We start from the raw sequence: 19,140 nt of genomic DNA, 5'->3' as shown, positions 1-19,140 counted from the left end.
AGTGTTTAAAAAAAAAACATATACAGTAAGGAATAAGTGGCTAAATGATAAAGAACTCCCCTTTATGTGTTGCCTGTTAAGACCTTGCCCTCGTGCTGTTTCAGAACTATTTCCACTTTTGAGATAACAAGCTGCGTGTGTTAGTTACCTGGTCCTAACTCCTTGCCTGCTAAGGGCGATAGGAATTTGTCGCCTGTTACCGCAAGAGACAGGTATCATGAACAGGAGGGACCGCGAATGGAAACAGCTGCAGCACCTGTTTTCCAGCAGTTTGTGACAGTGAGCGCTCCCCCTGTTTCCTGCAATTATCTCTGTACTAGTCAAAGGCATGAAATTGAGCTACTAAGCATTGTTTTGGAAGAGTATGCCCATTTCATGTGTGTAAGCCCAAAACGCCTATACAATTCTCTCTACACACTGCCTGAACTGCTGTGGACGAAGCCAAACGCCGCCATGGACTGTGTCTACTCCAGAGTTGCTTATCTGCTGTACGGAAGCTAGCAATGGCACATGCACAGGACAAAATAACGAGGGCCACACAGCTACATAGCTCTCTTCCGCACTTCGGGCTTGGAACAGCTCTGACTTTCCAGCAGCAGGTTCCAGGAGGGTAGGAAATGGCAGAATAACCTGTTACCAGGCTGCAGCCATCTCCAGGGATAGAGATGGAAAAGATTTACCAAATTTTGTCTAGTTCATTTCCTTGCCTTGAACAAGGACAATACAAAATTAGTCCCTAAAGGAAAAAAGTCTCATGCACCGATGAGTACATTCTGTGGAGGAGGAAATCACATTTTTAATGGATTGTTTCAGATCTTTCACATACTATCATACGAGGGGATGAGGCACACCCTTCAATCTTCACGGAGCTTCAGCCTTCCAAAAAAAGAAAAGAGCACTTCTCTAGAACCGCACAAGTGTCAAAGAAATCCCCACAAACCTTTCACGTTTGACTCTTCCCGCAGCTCGGGTAAGGGAACGCGATCTCACAGCCCGCCGCACGTTTGACATTTACATTAATGTCAAACGCATTAGCGCACATCCACTTCCCAGCTTTCGCCAGAACTGGCGAGCCCACGCCACCCTCCTTCCTCGCCGCCTCCCTGTGGCCTGCCAGGCCTTCAGTGTTTCCCGAGGCTCCGTGGCTATGTACCACCAAGGGCACCGAGCACAGCTCGCCACTCTCCTCCTCCCCTCACAGCCGCTGGATTTCAGCTTGTCTGTCAGCGCGGCCGCTTGAGTACCGGCCTGCAGAGCCCTCCCAGGTTCCCGTTTCTCTCCAGCCCTCTGCGTAAGTGACGACCCCGGTGAGCGAAGAGGCTCTCGCCGCCGTCGCGATACTTTTTACCTCAGGGGCGGCTGCAGTTCCCCCACTCGCCCGCCCGCCGGCCCGCGCAGCACCCCGGGGCCGGGGGGCTGCGACCATGCCCGCCCACCGCCCGCTGCCGAGGGGAGGGGGCAAGCGCCTAGCGGGGGCGGGGGCGGGGGCGGAGGTGGCGATTGGCCGGAGGGGAGGGAGGGGGCGGAGACCGGCGGGCTCGCGGCTCGGCGGCGCTCCCGGCGGGCCCTGCGCGTTTCCCGCTGCCGCGTCGCCATAGCAACGCCGTGAGCCGCGCGGCCCGGCCTAGCGCCGTCATGGCGGAGCCCAGCGCGGTGGTGAGTGACCCAGGGGGGCTCCGGGCCCTCCCCGCCACACGGCGCTGAAGCCCCGTTTCTCTGCTTCTCCCTAGGAGCAGCGCTGGCTGCAGGCGGCTCGGGACTTCGCCCGCCGAGCGCTCCCTGCCCGCCAGGGGCCTGGCGGGCCGGAGCCGCCGCCGCTGGAGGCGGTGCTGCGGTGCCTGCGGAGCGCGGGTGGCGGGGACCTGCCGCTCAGCTACAGGTGACCGCGGGGCGGAGAGGGGAGGAGGGGCGGAGAGGTGTGAGGGGACGGGGGCTCGTCCCTCGCGCATGCGCGGCACGTTCCGGCGGGGACGCCTCTCCGCCCCCCGTTCCACCGTGCAGGGCCCGGCTGCAGCCACGGGCCGGTGGAGTGGAGCTGGCGGGAGCTCAGTACGGCGGCTGTAGTAACAGCAGCGAGCGCCGCTCGTTCATGTGCGATGCCTGCCCCGGATGCCGGGTGTGGGAGGGATGTTGTCGAAGACGGGTAACCGCATGCGTTTTCTTGGCTTCGATGCGCCCCCGATCGCTCTTGCGGTGTGATTAAGCACCGTATCTGCTAGTCTGCGGTAGGTAGAGTGTGTAGCCAAAGTAGGGCATCTCGCTGAGAGCGAGCTGCTCTACTGCACGGCGTTTGCACGGCAGCTTCCCGGCTGGATCCTGCTGGTCTGCTCAGGAGGCTGTTCCTGGGCACGGTCTCCGAGGCTGTTGGCCAGCTGAGGTCCGCCTTCGAGTGTGTGCTCTCACAAAGGGGGAATCTAGGATAGTGTGGTCCATATTTTAGTTGGTAAAAGGCTTTTGGGTGCTTACTATTATGAAAAACACACAACTTGCTGGGAGAGACCCAGATTGGAAGGTTTGGCTTATCTGGATCTATTTCTCTCTTGCTCCAATTTATGGTGGGAGAATGTCTATTAAAACCCCTGGCATAGCTGGTTTTGGGTCAAAGGTCAACTGGAATTGATTAGGGACTTGTGACCTTTAATTTTATACTAACAGTTTATAAATGTAGGTGGGAGGTCTTTCACACCAGCCAAGCTGTTCTCATCTAAGCCATATTTTTTCTATAGACTATATTTTATGATGTTTAGAGCAGAGTTTGGTTTATATTCAGGGAAATTCATAGACAAGAGTTGAAGGTAGTTGGTATTTGTCTTGTGTGAGGCCAATGGTCTGTTAGTGAGCAGCATAGTACACCCACAGCTAACCATCAAGCTCTGGAGCACCAGAAGAGGGTCCAGTTAGTTCTCTGTATGTGATAACCAGGATCCAGTGTACTGCTGTAGTTTTGGTTTCTCCCAAAAAGCAGTCAGCACGTGTTGAAAACATTAGCGGCACTGTATTCTCCTTATAGATCATAGATATCAGAATTATTCCCGGTGCTGCTCTGTCTCTGAGGATGGGGCAGTTTGCTTATGTCCTTTTCAGCTAATCTTTCTCCTGTTCAGATTCCTGCCAAATACATACAACATAAGTCCCTTCATAAGTTTATCTCTTTTGATTAATTTTTTATATAAATACTATTTATAGCTGATTCAGACCCATCACTCGTCTAGACTGGTTTCTGGCTTTGAACCTTTGATACCTGACTAATCAAGTGAAACTCTTCAAATTCGTAGTCTCTGAATTTGATTATGTCCTGCTACTAAGCGAGTGGGTGTTGTGAATAGAGCTCCAGTTTCACAACCTAAAATTCTCAGCTAACCTCAGTGGAAACAAGTACCAAAATCACTAGCTGGAGACCAGTTTGTATTTGCTCTTTCAGTGTTGATGTTAGCATGGACAAAGGACTTTCGTTAATTCTCTAGCATAGAGAGCCAGGATGTAAACAACGATGATGAATGCTGCCATGATCATATAAACACTGAAAAGGCTTAGAATCTAGCGAAGATGCTGCCTTGTTCTCCCATATTCAGTACTGTGGTCAGTCTAAGCATGATAGATGCTAAACTGCAGGCGGCTTCACATGTGGTTGATTTGATGTTACACCTCCTTCTCCGCCCTCTCCCCAAAGCAGGAGGGTAGGTGGAAAGATTCAGGGCTAGCTTGGCTGTGTTCTTATAAGTGAAGGCCCAGTCTAAGGTTACTGGCTTGCAGTCTCTCAGCTTTGTATTGTGTAAGCTATCCACAGGAGAAAATTTGTTCCAAAACTGTCACAATCTTCATCTAGAAGTTGTTCAGCCTTGCTTTTGCTACAGTTCAGCAATTTTGGCACCAAATGATGGAATTAGACTCTGTATCTACTTGTGTTCATTACTGATGTGTAAACTGTGTTGAGCAGGTATTGGGGTTTTCTCACAGAGTCTCCCATTCAAGCTAAAAATGTCTGAACTAATAACTGTTCTCCCTCCCACCTCCCCCCACATATACATGAAAATGTGTTCTATTTTATTAATTCTCCATTATTTTTTTTTTTCCAAGTCTTCTGCATGCCTGCTCAGGTAACCATAGTAGCAAAGGATGTCTGTTTTCAGAGAGAATGCTCAAGCAGGACAGACGTGTTGACTGAGCTGAGAGAGATCATTGATAAGTGCCAGTGAATGAGTTGGTTCTTGCCGTGTGGTATCATCAGACCACACCAATAGCTAAGGCTCTTCTGACTTAGTCAAACTTTGTCCACTGCAATGATCACTGTAAAACCCCTAAACTTTGCAGGCTGAGTTTTTCCTACATCCTTCTATATTCTTGCTTTTCTTTTATTTCCAGTTTCATCTCCATCTCTGACCTACAGCATCAGCAGTGCACGCCGTGCTGCAGCCACCTGACCTGGAGCACTAATGAATTTAAAGAATGGGCTCATCAAGGACAAGGTGCTTTACCCATGCAGAGCGCTTTGCCAAGGACTTACCTGATCTTGGTTGGCTATTTAACAGACGGAAGGCAAGAGAACAAAGAAAAGTTGGTAGATGGTTCCCTATACGTGAAAGACAGTACTGGGATAATTCCGTGTGAGGTATGTCCTCAGTCTGAGGCATTCTGTGTTTATTCCCACTTCTGGGGCAGTGTCACAGACTACCAGGGGCTTCAAATGGTCTGCCAAAGTCTGTAGTGAGGGAAATAACACATCTATGTAACAGGCAGGAAAACAGCAAGTTTAGATCCCGGGGAGAGAATAGAACATGTCAAATTTGTCATTGCTAGGAGAACAAATATTGAATGGGCTGGCCTGGAAAAAAGAGACAGCCTAATATACAGTTCTGTTAAATTCTCAACAGTACGAGGTGGCCTGGGAGACCTGGAGGTTATAGCACTCCCCACTATTTGTTGAATTCCAACTAGTGGAGCAGAAATAACTTTCTGGAGAGTTGTACTGGGTGTTCAGTGATGTACTGATGTGACATACTTTCAGGAAATAGTAGCTTGCGTGACAGTGGTATTGAATTAAAAGCCTTCTGAAGGTCATTGCAGGAGAGTCTAGATAAGAGGTAACCCCTAGAGTGGTGATGAAAGAGCACTGGGGTTGTGTTTTCCAAGGAGGTGAAGACTAGGAAAAAGTTAAATTGGTATGAACTTCTAACTGAAAACACAGGGGAAAAGAAGGCAGGTGAGAATTTTAGAAAAATAGTCTGCAAAGAACTAAACCTTGCAATGAATTAATTATCACCTTGCCGGGAGGGTGTGACTATAACCCAGGAAATGCTAGCTGTAGAGCTCAGCAAGTCTGTTCCAGATTTGCATCTGGAAGGCCAGTAGTTCTCCATGCAACGTAGGAGAGTGGGCAGAAAACACTACTCTCATTTAGTAATGAAGCTCAGCAGTAGAATACGAGTTTGTGATGTGCATGCAAGGGCAAATTAGTAATGAACATTGTAAGTAATACTGAGAAAACATACTGTAACTCATCTCAAGCGTTTATCTCTTTATCTTTTGTCTTAGCTCCTGCATTTTGAACTTGAGTGGCTGGAGTCACTGTTCCTCTTCCCAAGCTGGTCATATATACCACAGACAGACCAGAGCGCAGCAGGGTACGTGGAAATCCTGGTGGATCCAGTGCCAGTAAATCTCCCAAAGGAAGTACCTGACAGCATTCCAGTCACCTACCTAGCATCAGCCGAGCCACTGCTTACCTCCAGGTAAACACCTAGCGTGCTCAGTTCCATCATAGCACTGTTGCTCTGGTTTGGCAGGTACCATGAAGAGCACTTGGCTTAGGAAGAGCCAAATTCTGTTTCTGCCATAGGTATAACGGTGAGTGATGGAAGTAAAAGTTATACAATAAAGCCACTTTTCATTAATCAGTTGTTTTCCAGGGCTTTACTGGAAGTTTTTATTCTGTATTTTGACAGAATAAGACAAATTTTAATTATTTCCAGATGTATTTTGATACTACAGAAAGGACATGAGAACAAAGTGATGATTTAACTTTCACCGAGGCTAAAATTCACGCTTTTGATTAGCACAACTTTTTTTTTATTTTAACCTACAGTGAACCAAAAATATTATTGCAAGTAATTCTCAATTCTAATATGAAATTAGTATACACCACCATTCAAGCTCTTATCAGATTGCTGAGATAAAGGTACCAGTTAAATGTCAGCTGATAACAGTAACTGTTGTCTTTAGTGGAAATAATATTTACAGTATGTGAAAATGTAGCCAATGGAATTACAAATCTTACTCAAGTTGATAATTTCAGGTTGTGCTAGATCATGTTTTGTCATCTTGAGTAGAGAATTACTGATGTAAATTAATAACAATAAAATGTCATTAATTAGGCTGCTTTAGTTTCTTTTTAGTTTTCTTTTGTTTTAAACAAGAAAACTATTACCATATTTCAGTGTACACTATCAGCCTTTTAACATAAAGCTCCTCTGCTATTCCCTGATATGTGACCAATTTTCCATGCTGCTTTTTTAAAAATGTTACCAATAAAGTCATTAAATGTTGTTCCTGGTACTTGTGTGTGTGGACGTCCTGGTATTTCTTTTAAAAACAGTCATAAAGTTACATGGTTGTTTATATGCTTTAGAATCAAGAATGTATTTGTTTAGACTAAGTGGGATGGTTATACTCAAGTCCAGTAGGAGTTGAAATGAAAATGACAAATGAAATGACAAACATTTGTTTGTTTGAAATGAATTTTTTTTCTTTTTTTGAAATGAAAGTTGGAAATGAGTAAAGAAATGTCACCTCTCTCTCCTCTCATCTGCTTTCAGTTTTGCTCTTTCACACTGTGCCAAGTTTGTTAGGAAGACTTCATTGTTGCTTTCAGGCCTCTTTTGTTTATAGGCTTAGAGCTTCCACGGTGTCACATTCCATGGATCTACAAAGCCGAATTCTGTTTTCTGCTGAAGAATTGCTTATGACTTTGTTTTTTTCCTTTTGACCTATAATTAACTTCTTGTTTGTGGTAAAGCTTTTTATAATCTGGCTGTTGTCATGGAACATGTGAATTTGTTCAACACAACCCTGCTGTCTTCAAATATTAAGGTTTTTTAAAATGTCAAGGGGATTTAGTATATGAATGTTAAAGTAAGAATTTTGTAGCCAAATAATGTTTTGAAAACCTCTCTGAGAGATGGTCCATATTACCTTCTTGGATCCTTTATTTCCAGAAAATGCATGCTGCATATTGGTTTCTTTTGCTTTTGAGACACTTTTGAGTTCTTCTTTCATCTCTGATTTCCTTTGCCTCCTCAATTGCCCTCTAGGATTCCATGTAAGAAAAGATCAAAGCTCACTGTGGCAGGTGAATTGGCCAGACTCGGGCCTCTCCTTTGTATTCACCACAAGACATTCTTCTTTCTGTTTCTAAAGTACTTGACCTCAGCTGTTTGGGTCCCTGTGCTGGTGCAGGTAAGTCCTTGGAATTTTGCTCACAAATTTGCCGTTGGTATCTGTGTTTGTGCTAGTTGATTATTTCTTTGAAGCTTGCCCTTGACTTCCTGGTTTGATTTATTCTTCCTTTTACTAGTGATTCTCTTTTTTTTTTTTTTTTTTTTTTATTCCATGCAGCCTACAACAGTCCTTCTATGTAAGAAGTCTAGTTCTATGCCCTGCAGAAATACAGCCCTCCTCCCTCATGCAGTTGCAGTGTCCCTGAATGTCTTGCAGATATCACCCTTTTACTAAGAGTGTGAGGTGATCCTCTCAAAGGAGAAGTTTTTTTGGGTGGGGTTATCAGGGTCAGGAAGAATTTTTTCCAGTACAGGAGATGCTGATGTCGCTTTTGGTTTCTCTCCTCTAGAAGCCCAACCAGCTGGCGTGGCATCATATCCTCCAGTTGGGTCACAGGTACACAATAACAGGCCTGAGTATGTCCAGCCTGAAGAAATCTAGACAAAGGATGTTTGTCACTGGTGTTTCTTCCTGCCTTCTGCCCTATTGTGCAGAGCAGGTGAGGGAGCAGCCACTAGACAGTGCTTGGCAAGGAGAATCCACTCAATCTTCTTCCATTGAGACTGCTGAGCAGCTCAGTGATTCCTTGGAGCTGGGAGTTGAAGAGGAGAGGCCAGGATCAACCAAAGAGTCCAAGATCATCTCATATGTGGTAAGGATTCGTAGTGTTAGCCTTCACCCACTCGTGCTCTAGGGTTTCAGCTCGTGGCCTGCAAGGTCTTATTTTCATCATTAATTTATTTCCTTATTGCTCAGGCGTACGAGTCTCTTATGTTCTGGGCCTCTCTACACTGTTGTAACTTTCTGTTTGTTTTCTATTTAGGGAACTGTCACCAAAATACTCAATGTCCAAGCTGGTCTCTTTTTACTGGATAACAAAGTCTGCTTGTGCCTTGCTTACCAGCAGTTGTTGAACTCTGCACGTGGACTCCGACCAGGAGCATGCGTGGAGGTAAGTTGAGACTTACGAGGCATAAAGCATTCAGTGGAAAAGACTCGGGCCCTGGGGATGGCTCGCGAGTGTGTGGGTCAACAGAAGACTACAGGAACATTGGAATTATTTCAGCAAGTATCTGGAACAAAATTGGGAATCTTGCTGTCTAGGCTTGATTATGAGACTCGAAATGATTATTACCTGATTCCTCCCTAAGCAGTGCCAGGTTCCTCAGGCCCATTGGGTTTATAGACAATCTGGTAGAGTGACAAAGGATTTAGGGTGGGGTGGTGGTTTTGGGGAGTGGTGGCAGACCAGCCATCTCTTCTCTTAAGCTGTATGTTTGTGTATTTCAGCTCATCGATGTCCACCTCCTGCAGAAGCCTCTGGTATCCTTCCCTTTCATTGTACTTGGTGCTTGCCTGAGCAGCACTGTTGTGCTGAAGAATTTTTCAAGGCTCAGCACCCCCTACCAGCCACCAGCCTCTTCGGGAAATCTCTACTTACAGCTGCTCTTCCGCTACAATCTTGGTATGCCACTCTACCTCTGGCTGGTGAGCCTCCTGGAGACGTTTGAGGAGAGGTGAGGACAGTTCTTCTGAAGTCAGGCTATGCATAAATGTGCTTTGTAGGCTACCTGGGCGTCTTCTGGAGCACGGGTTCACAAAATTACTGTGCAGCAGGAATTGCTTCTGGTTTACTGGCCTAAGTAAGCCATTCATTGAGATTTCACATCATGTCCGGTTGATGTACCTTGCAGTTGCTCTTATGAGGAAATCCTGTACATTTTTCAAGAGCATGCACAGTAAGCCCACTGCTCCCGGGAAGCTGCAGCACTCCAGAGCATGTGTTCACGTACTCCTGCCAAGGAAGTTTTGTCCTGAAATGTGGAAGCACTGTAGGGATGTGTGCCTGCCGATGTGGTTTGCTTGACAAATCAGGGTGGGCACTGAGGCTGGAACTGGAAACTGCTGCTACAACCAGATCACAGCCAATATAAAGACTCTTGTGTCCTGGCTCCTCACACTTTTAGATATTCTGAGTATTGCCAGTAGTGTGGGCATTCGCTTGAGAGCCTCTGTCTTAGCAGATTTTCCCACACATGCTTATCTCTGGACCTTCCAGATGGTTTCCTGCTTTCTCCAACGGCAGCACTCTGTTTGCGTGACAGCTGTGGGCCAGTTTCTGGATTTACTTCTGGGTTCTGTTGCTGGAAATATTTGTGTTTGTTCTGGAATAGATATGGTTGATCACTGTAACTGCTGCCTTGGACTTTAAAAACTAAAATGTATATATTTAATCTCGGGCAGTCAAGTAGCAGTTTATAGAATGCTCAGTCTTCTTGTGCGGCACTGTGGAATTTTTACCATGCTTTCCAACAAAACAGCTTCAGTTTTGCCCTGGGAATGATGCTAGCTATAAGTTTCAGTTTTTATTAGCTTTTTCACTTCTTTTAAATGTGATTGCTAAGTCCTGCTACAGCTTGAAAATTGTTCCAGTGAGTTTGTTGCTATCTCTTTTTATTTGAGTTCACTTTCTATTATTAAGTCGTATTTTGACTGGCAGTGTGATCACTTCCAGGCATTCAAAAGCAGTGAGCTAAACTTCTGAAAGGAACGCAATGCAAGGAAAATATTGGAACAAGAGCAGTCAGTGGTTGTTTCTGTCATCTGATTTTTTGCATCCTGTAAAAGAAAGCCAAGTATACCTAACATGAGTAATCATATCAAGCTTAGCCAAAATGCTTGGAGGTCCATTTGTGTGACTTAAAGGGAGATTATTTTCGGGTGTGGGGTTTTTTTTTTTGTCCACTTGAGTTTCGAGATTTTGCCAATCTGTCCATTTCTGTATATTTTCCTGTTCCTTGTCTGCTTGCCTGTCATAAATCTGCATCGCCCTTAAATGTTCCTTTTTTTTCATCATTTCATGTTCTTTTTGTGCTCTCCTTAGTTTTTGTCCTACACAGCACATTCACTCATAACAAGCAAAAAGAATCCCTGACTTACATGCAAAACACACTGAGAAGTAAGGACTGCTCATGCTTATAACTGTCTTAATTTTTTTCAGGTTTTCTTGTTTCTTTGGACGCCGTCGACTATTGCTTAGCTCTATACACCGAAACCCTGGAGCTGCTGAGAAGTTCCTTGTCCCCCTTCTGCAAGCTGTGGTGCCAGATAGAGAGGAAGCAAGAGATATTTATAATGAAATCCTAGGAAAAATACACCAGTGTCCCCTGCAGAAGGTGAGTAAATGCTCTGTGAGCAGTTTCTTGTTTGTCTGATGGGAAGAAATTCAACTGGTTCATTCTTTCTTTCTTTTTTCATAGTATTTGACCCTGAACCCCCCGTGCCAGGCCCCATCTCTGTCTGCAGTTTGCCGTGTGGCAGAAGAGAAGAGCTGGGAAGGCTTCAGTCCATCACAGCTGCTTTCCCCCTTGGAGGCACAGCACATGGGCACCCAGGAGCTGAATCGCAGACTGGCCTGGTCCTACTGCACACTCTCAGCAGGAAGTTTCCAGCCCCGACTGGTAAGTGCCTTGTTCCCTCTACTGTCTGTGCCTTGAGAGTTCCCAGTTCTCCCCATGCCTTCCAGCACCCTGTCCGATGCATGCCTTTTCCTCCTGTTAGGGAATGACACTGCTTTTCTCACCTGTGGTGTGTTGACCACAGGCTGAATTCGGGCTGCTGCTACGTGCACTTTGATTTATGGCCTTCAAAGATGAGAAGCGTTTGATGCTTTTTGCAGCTTCCTTTCTGTTGCAGATACTACTGGGTGTGCTGAGAGTCTCCTCCAGGAGCAGTTCCCTCCAGCTGCAGGACAAAAGCAGCACGCTTCCCTGCGTGATATCCCATAAGGATGGTAGCCCCTTTGCTCATACAGCTCTCATAGGTATGTCCCACTAAGCTAAATTTGAAAGTGCTGAGCTTGCGCTGTTCTGCCATCCAGCTCCAAAACAAGGAAGAGGGGACTTGGTATGGAGATGCTGAAATGTCACTGCCTGGCCTCGTGACTTTAAAATGAGGAAATTGAGCTTGCTGGTTTTGTATTCTCTTTTTATTAGCTCAGCTCCTTTCTCTGATGTGTTTGCAGGATCACTCTTGCAGGTGGAAAGCTACCAGCTTGTAGTGGAGAGATTCCTTCAGACTGATTTTCCCTCCTGGGAGCAGCTGGCAAATCTGGAGCATATGAGGGAGAAAAAAACCAGGCAAGTCCCTTTATTCAATGCCCAATTAAAATCATTACTCCATGGTTCCACAGCTATTTTGGACTATGTTAAAGCTGCTTATCAGCATAGTATTTCAGTGCCAAAGCAACTGTGCTTTGCTATTTGGAGATCCTTATCAGCAACAAATGCACCATCTTCATTTTGTTCAGAATACACCCAGCCTGGTAGCTGCCATCTACTTCACCCTTTCTCGCTGCTCCTGCTGAATACCTGCGGGGCACTCACCAGAAGTGCTTTTCCCAGATAACCGCTTGTTTCAGGAACAGGGAGTTTCACTGCTACCATTTGTCGTTTCAGTGTCTATGTGCAGTTCTACTTTGAGGATGTTCGGGTTCTCCATGCTGCGGAAGGACAAATCCAGAAAGGCCTTAGGAGTGGAAAGAGCTTCTCTTTGAGGAAGAAGGATGATGGCAGCGTAACATCTGAGCTGGAAACCCCAGAGGCAAAAATGCTGAAATTGGAGGATCCCAAGCCAGATACTCATAGAGATGAGAACTGTCAGAAGGGCCAGAGCAGCACTAGAAGAACCAGCTGTGTATCTTGCCTATTCTTGGTTACCCAGAAAGAGGGTCTTATGTTACGCAATTACCAACTACCCAGCAAAGAAGATGGAGGACAGGAGCTGCAGCGCAGTTTCCAAGCCACAGTGCTGTGGCTGGGCAGACCTCGGCTCTGGAGCCACTCCAGAGAAAGTGGGAATCTACCGGAGCTGGAAGAGACCAGCTGTGATGGAGAAGAGGGCATGACACAGCAAGAAGTGAGGCAGGAGGCAGGTTTAGGGGGTGGTTTGATAAGGGTGGGAGCTGGCTCCTCAGGGAGCCTGTGTGATAATTAAGGATCTAGATTCCTAATCAACGGGAGAGTGATTTTTGTCTTGCTTATCCATGATCGTGCTAACCTTAACCTTACTTCTCAAGCAAGACATCCTCTGCTGAGCTTGCTCTCTTCTTGCTGTATTTTTCATTTTCTACCTTTTTCCTGATATTTCTCATCACCTTTTCTCTCTCTCTCTCTCCCCTCCCCTCCCCTCCCCCACCAGGCACTACTGCTCTTTATGGGGAAGTCTCTACGATGGTTTCCATTTCTGCACCTGGGCGGGCTGTATCGCTTCATTGTGCCCCACTGCTCGGTAAGAGAGAGGTTGTCTTGCTCTTTCCTGTTGGAGACTTTTTACTCCCCACTGCATGTGGGAGTCAAAGAGTCAGAGAGTGACTAAACTCTTTTCAAGGCTTAGAATTCCCATCCGTCTTGCCAAGGAACTGCTTCAGTTCTATCTTTGGTTAAAATTCCCAGAACTTTGAGTTCAGTGGATTGTTTTGTTTTTTTTTTAAAAAACCATTGTTCTTCAGTGGCCCTTTTTTCCTACATGGCTTTCATCTCCTTCCTTTAACAGTCCTCTTTCTTGCCTTATCACTCTTCTCTCAGGACTTGGAAGTGTTTGACAAGCTCTGTTTTCCACCTGTGCCAGCAAAGTTCTTGAGCAAGTCATCCTGCCCCCTGTGCCTGCCTGTCCAAGATACCTGGCACTTACAGCATGAGACATGGATCTCCAGTCTGACTGAGCACCAGGTATGCAGTGCCTTATTGCTCTGGGCTTTCACAGGTGACTTGTAGATCTCTCCAGAACTAGCTCAGAAAATTATCGATACAGAATGTCTTGTTGATGAGACTGTTCTGCTTTAAGCTCCGTCAGAGGCTACTGCTGGGGTTCACATTTTCCTGGCTCAGAATTAATCTGGGGAGGAAGCATCAGTTGCTTGACGTAGCTCTAAACATGCAGAGCTTGTCTTTACTGCTCTGGCTGGGGATAGCCATAAACTACAATCCATCCATGTCTCCCCCACTTCTAGCTGGCAGCCAGGTCGGTGCTGAGAGGCGTGGACCAGAGAATTTCCTCCATTCCAGAAGTACTTAGCAACAGGTATGTTGGTCTGCCCCAAATTAGATGTGACCATGCCTCAGTATCTTTATCGGAGACGGTACTACATTAAATAGTGATGAATTATCTGCCCTAGGAATATGGTTTGGAAATCTTCCTATGTGCAAGTAGTCCAGACTGCCCCCACCCTGTTTATCAAAGTTAAAGGGATTGCAGGTGGCAAAACTGCAAAATGGTGTCCAGAAAAAGTTTGAGCTACTACTGGTGTGGACTAGGTTCCAAAGGTTTCTGCTAAATTCCTGTCAGAGGTGGAAACAGGTGCAGCAGGGAAAATGAGGCTGAATGTATGAGGGTTTTTGTTGGTTTTTTGATTGTTTTAGCATAACTTGCTCAAACAAATACTCAGGTTAGAAGCTTTTCTGTTCAAAGCATGTTTAATCTGGAGTGATATGCATGGACACTGAAATCTTAACCAGTGCCTTATGGTAAACTGAGTTTTTCTTTGGTTGGCTTCTTCCTCTAATTCAGAAAAACAATTAGGAGTTAAGCAGATAGGAAGGCTGTAATGCCTCTCTCTTTTTCTTCTTCACTGCTGAGCCTGAAGAAGCAGAAAGCGAGTTAAAGGGGCCCCTTGTCCCTGGGTGGGGTACACTGCAGCAAGCTGCCCTCAGTCCAGTAGCTCAGGTGCTCAAAGGCAGGTTCCCCTGAAACTGGGCTCAAGCACAGCACTCCACTTCACCCTGTCCTTTGTGGCAATGTTGGAGTCAGGCCTTCTTCCAGTCCTTTTGTCTTCAGGCAGGACACAAATCGTGGTCTGCTCTCAGTTTCACAGGTTCCCTTGTTTCTTTCTCTGGTGAGATAGTGGAGAGGACCTTGTGTGCCTCTCCCAAGAATGAAAAGCCATCTGTGACTCTCGGCCTTCAAAAGCAGAAAGGTAAGATTTGTGACAGCCTGTCAGGTAACAACAGGTTGATTCTTGCTTCTTTCTGTTTCGGAGAGACAGTGCACTTGGCTAACTGTGCTTCTGTATCTGAGAATAGTGAAAGTATGCCAAGATGTTGCATCCCATTGCATGTCAGACGGCTGGGAAACTGTACACTGCATGTGTGTTGGAGATGGGAATGGGAATACTGTACCTGGAAAATCTGTGAGGTAGAACAGTGATAACCTCATTGTGATGGGAGGAAAAACACCTCTAGCAGGTCCAGCTCAGTCACAGACTATGCTACCTGCATGTGAGCTCATGGTGTGTGTGGTTCTGTGTCTCCTCAGGGAGACTGCTAGCCAGTGATCACAGCGTGAAGCTCAGCATCTCAGTTGCTCCAGGCTCCCCTGTTGTGGTGGACATTTACATTGCTGCCACCTATCTGCAGCATCTCTGGGGTTTGCTACCTGGAGCCAAGATCTTCTTCCAGAACTTGGAACGCAAAATCTCCAGGTACCCCTGTCTTTAGAGTCCTGATCTGGGCCGCAGCTCTGACCTCTCTTATTGTATTTCAAACCGTCTCTAAATCTTTTCTCTCGTGGACTTTACTCATCGCTTGCCCATGCCTTCATGTCTCCCAATCCCGTGCTACAAATGATTTTCCTACCATGTTACAGATGAAGACCTGCCCAGCTATGCCAAAAAAAATGAGTGGTTTGGTTTCTACGAGGTCTTTCTGACATCTACTCTTTCATATTGCAGATTCCATAATGTTTATTGCACCTACATTGCCTCCAGCTGTGTAACCATCGTATCTCTGCCAGCTTCTCACCTACCTTTTCCTTCAAGGTGAGCCCAGGGTCTCTTCCCGCTTTACAGTGTCCCAAGAAAGGTTTCTACGTCCCAAGCTTCTCACACTCCTATTTCTTCTAGTCCTGCAGGAGAAGCCTCATCCCCCTCACTAGTCTTTCTATCCAACGTGCAACCTCACCTGCAACACCTGCCCCAGGCACGGATTTTATGCCACTTGTCCTGTGTACTGACTCTGTCCCTGCAATGGGTTTGCTCACTTTGCAGCAGCATCTTCAAAGAGGTATTCAAGCTTCCACAGAGATAATTTGTGAGGAGCCTTGCAGATTTTCTGCTCTGACACATCCTCTGCTACCATGCAGAGGAAATAAGATTCCTATTCCAATTCCAAAACCTCTTTTTCCAGTGTCTGAAAAGGACTTGCTTATTAGAAAGGGACCAAAATGACAACTGATGAGAAGTGCGCATCTGATATCAGGCAGGGTGGCAGCTAGGACTGGGGACGAAGCAAGGATATGCAGGGGGAGAACCCTACTCTCTTAATGCTCTGCTTTTTCCATGTTCACTGCTGTTGGGGTTCAGCACCTTGCAGCAGGTGATTTTTCTCCCCATACAAACTTTTCCCAAGACGCTCATTGGAAATGCAGTGAAGATTTTTAATCCTTTGCATACTTAATTAGGGGAGGATTAAAAGAAGCAATGGCCCTTCCCCTTCTCTCTCTTATACCCACCCATACATAGCTGTAGTTTTACTCTTCCTTCAGGGGAGGTGCACCCGACAGAGTCCACCATGTCCGTCACACACGGGAGTGAGGCAAGCCAATGCACGGTAAGCGCTGTAAAGATTGGTATGGAAAGAGGTGGGTAGGAGGGAACAAATTACATCACAGAGGGGAGGGCAAAATCAGATCAAGGACGGGATGTGGACAGAATAGCAAAGACAGAAGTTAGAGTTGTTATGTCTTCCCAGATGTGAAAAAAACTCCCTCTCTCTTTACTGAGATCCGTTGTCTGGGACATGACCCTTGTGAGGGAGCCGGGCTTTGTCCTGACCTCCCCCCGCATCTTAGTCTGCCTGTTCTCTCCATAGGGTGCTGGTGGAGGACGGAACGGGAGAAGCTTTGGTGCTGTGCAGGAACCAGCACGTGGCAGCAATGCTGGGCCTGAGCCTTCTCGAGTGGGAAGCTCTGCAGAAGTGTGTGCAGAGCAGGGGCAGAGTGTCCATTCAGCATGGGGAAGCTACTGGCACGGGGGTAAGTGGATTATTCCGGCAGTGATTGCAGCATGCTGGGCTCGAGCCTCAGCTGGACTGGATTTCCCTTTGCTGTGGCTCCCTGCCTCCCTCTGCATGTTCACTGGCAACACACCCTTTCCTTTCTTAGTGCGTAGAGGAACCTGAGGATCTCATTGCTTGCTACCTAAGGAGCCTGTGCAGGAGTCCTCTCATCTGTCGCCCTATCCTGCTGGATTTCAGCCTAGACAGGAAGCCTTCCAAGATCCTGCAGCCTGGTAAGCAAGCACTGTTGTTTTTTGTAATATTTAGTGTGGGAAGGAAGGGAGGAGCCGTCTGATCAGGCTGGGGAAGGAGAGCTGCCTTCACTGCCCACAAAGCAAGATCTTTGGAGGATTTCCATGGAATTGTGAATTCTGTAGTGTAGCACTGAGATTTGTCTTAGCAGAACCATGGTTACACAAATACAGAAATAATATTATAAAAGTCACTATATACAACAATATTATATCTGAATTTTTCTACTTTATACATGTCGTGGTTTAACCCCAGCCAGCAAAAATAAACGCCACGCAGCCGCTCGATCACCCCCCCCCGGTGGGATGGGGGAGAGAATCGGGAGGGCACAAGTAGGAAAGCTCCCGGGTTGAGATAAAAACAGTTTAATAATTGAAATAAAACTAAGTAGAACAGTAATAATAACAATGAGAACAACAACAATAACAGAATACACAAAACAGGCAATGCACAACACAACCGCTCGCCGACCGCCGACCGCGTGTCACGAACGGGGGGCGAGCCCCCCCACACACCTGGTTTTTATACTGAGCATGACGTCACATGGTATAGAACACCCCATTGGCCAGCTGGGTCCACCACCCCGGCTGTGCTTCCCCCTCCCGGTGCAAGCATCACCCAGCAACAGCCAAAGCATCAATGGGCCATCAACGCTCCTTTCACACCGAACCCAAAACACAGCACACCCCCAAGCTACTGGGAAGAAAGTTAACCCTGTCCCAGCTGGAACCAGGACAATACAGAAGCATAAAAATAGTATTGAATTGTCCTTGTAGTTGTGGTGAACAACTTGGAGGTCCTCCATTTAAATTTTATATATGGTTCCAGGAAAATATATCAGCTAAACAATTCGGATAGTAATTGTTCTAAGGTGTCAGTAAGGGAGGGGTGGGGGTTGTATGTGTGTGTGTGGTAGTGGTGGTGGGAGAGAACCTGTTTTATTAGCATCCCCCTTCTGCCCTCCCATCCCCCAATATTAAGGTACAGGTTTATTTCTGTGGGGTGCCTCTTACACACAACGCTTTCTCTGTTTTAGAGCAAGGTTCCCAGTCCTTGGATGGGACAGGGTTCTGGTCAGCCAGAGTTACTGTACAGACCTCTCAAATCAAGTGGGTTTTGACATTAGACAGAACAGCAGGTAGAGTCAAGACTAGGCCTGGAAATCCTCACCATGGCCACAGAATATAAATCGCTGAAGAGTTTTGAATTCACAGGTGCTGATGTCTGAGCTCATGCTGCCACAACTGTGCAGTTGCTGCGGGGACCTTCTTAGCTGCTTGTGCTAACACTAGCGCTTGACTATGAGTCCAGGTGCTGCAGGGGTTGATTTGCTAAGCTCACCAGAGGATGCTCTGTTGTGGAGATGTTATCTTTTGGCTATCGTGTAACACTGTCTTTAAGGCCAGGTTGCTGATAGTGAGAAAAGATAGAAAGCCCAGTGCATCAGCTGTGCGAGCAGCACATAGTTCACAGCGTTTCACAGTGTAAAATGTCTCTTTCCTCCAAGTTGGAGGGATGCTGGCCAAACACATTCATCTGCTTACATCCTGGATTCATTAATCGTGCTGTCCTTTGAGGTTTAGCAGATGCCAAGCAGCTGCTGCAGCCTTCCCTCCCCCAGCAACTTCTACAGCTGTGTGCTAGAATAGAGCAGGAGCCCTGTACTGAATTGTTACACATTGTATCTTTCCCCTTCAGCTCCACTGCAGCTGAGAAATTTTCGGTGCGGTGAAGTGGAATTTGTGTCGCAAGTGAGACCTTGGCGAAGCCTGCTGTGCCTGAATGTGGAGGAAGTGGAACAAGAAGCCTTAAGCTATCTGAACAATCAGAGAATTAGGAGGACATCTAGTCACTGCCGAGTGGGAGCCACTGCTTAACATCTCTCCCAGGGGGAGAGGAATTATGGAAATACCTGCTGGGATTGGGAGCTTTTTTTTAATCTCCTTTCCAGCGGGAGCAGGGGCCTGTGAGCACAGGGTGAAGGGTGCAATCAAGAAGTTGCTGTGACTTGTGGAATTCCTGAATGGTCATTCTGGACCATTGCCACCAGCGATACTGGGCTACCTTTTGGAAGAGAGGTGTTCAGTACTTCCTACATGATAGAGGTTGCTTTGGGCCTAGGACACACAGTGTGTGTATTTTATGTGGTAGTATATACTAAATAAAGCTATTAAAATACAGTTTAAATAACACCGTATCGATTTTAGTATTAGAGTTTTCTTGCTATATGGGAAATGAGGCAGAACATAGATCCTTGGTTTATGAGCCAGAGCCAGGCATTTTGCAGATCATTCACTGTCTTCATGCGAAACTGTACATTTGCCACAAAGGATAGTCTTCTTAA

At 46.5% G+C, this 19,140-nt stretch overlaps 1 protein-coding gene across 1 annotated transcript; it reads left to right on the top strand.

Moving 5' to 3' along the window:
• The first annotated feature begins 1,635 nt into the window (after positions 1-1,635).
• Positions 1,636-18,986, top strand: CTC1 (CST telomere replication complex component 1). Its single transcript, XM_075166246.1, has 24 exons — positions 1,636-1,656; positions 1,731-1,879; positions 4,363-4,609; positions 5,533-5,729; positions 7,308-7,452; positions 7,844-8,146; positions 8,318-8,446; positions 8,785-9,011; positions 10,496-10,670; positions 10,755-10,955; positions 11,191-11,317; positions 11,519-11,633; positions 11,952-12,411; positions 12,694-12,783; positions 13,080-13,223; positions 13,505-13,575; positions 14,358-14,467; positions 14,806-14,971; positions 15,221-15,307; positions 15,392-15,551; positions 16,033-16,097; positions 16,359-16,521; positions 16,651-16,777; positions 18,495-18,986. The coding sequence occupies exons 1-24, from the start codon at positions 1,636-1,638 to the stop codon at positions 18,671-18,673; spliced, it is 3,858 nt and encodes a 1,285-aa protein (XP_075022347.1). The 3' UTR covers positions 18,674-18,986.
• Positions 18,987-19,140: the final 154 nt, after the last annotated feature.

The sequence above is a fragment of the Calonectris borealis genome, chromosome 1, assembly GCF_964195595.1.
Source record: "Calonectris borealis chromosome 1, bCalBor7.hap1.2, whole genome shotgun sequence".
NCBI classification, from domain to species: domain Eukaryota; kingdom Metazoa; phylum Chordata; class Aves; order Procellariiformes; family Procellariidae; genus Calonectris; species Calonectris borealis.
The sequence above is the reverse complement of the archived record's forward strand: the minus strand, read 5'-3'. Positions and strand labels throughout refer to the sequence as shown.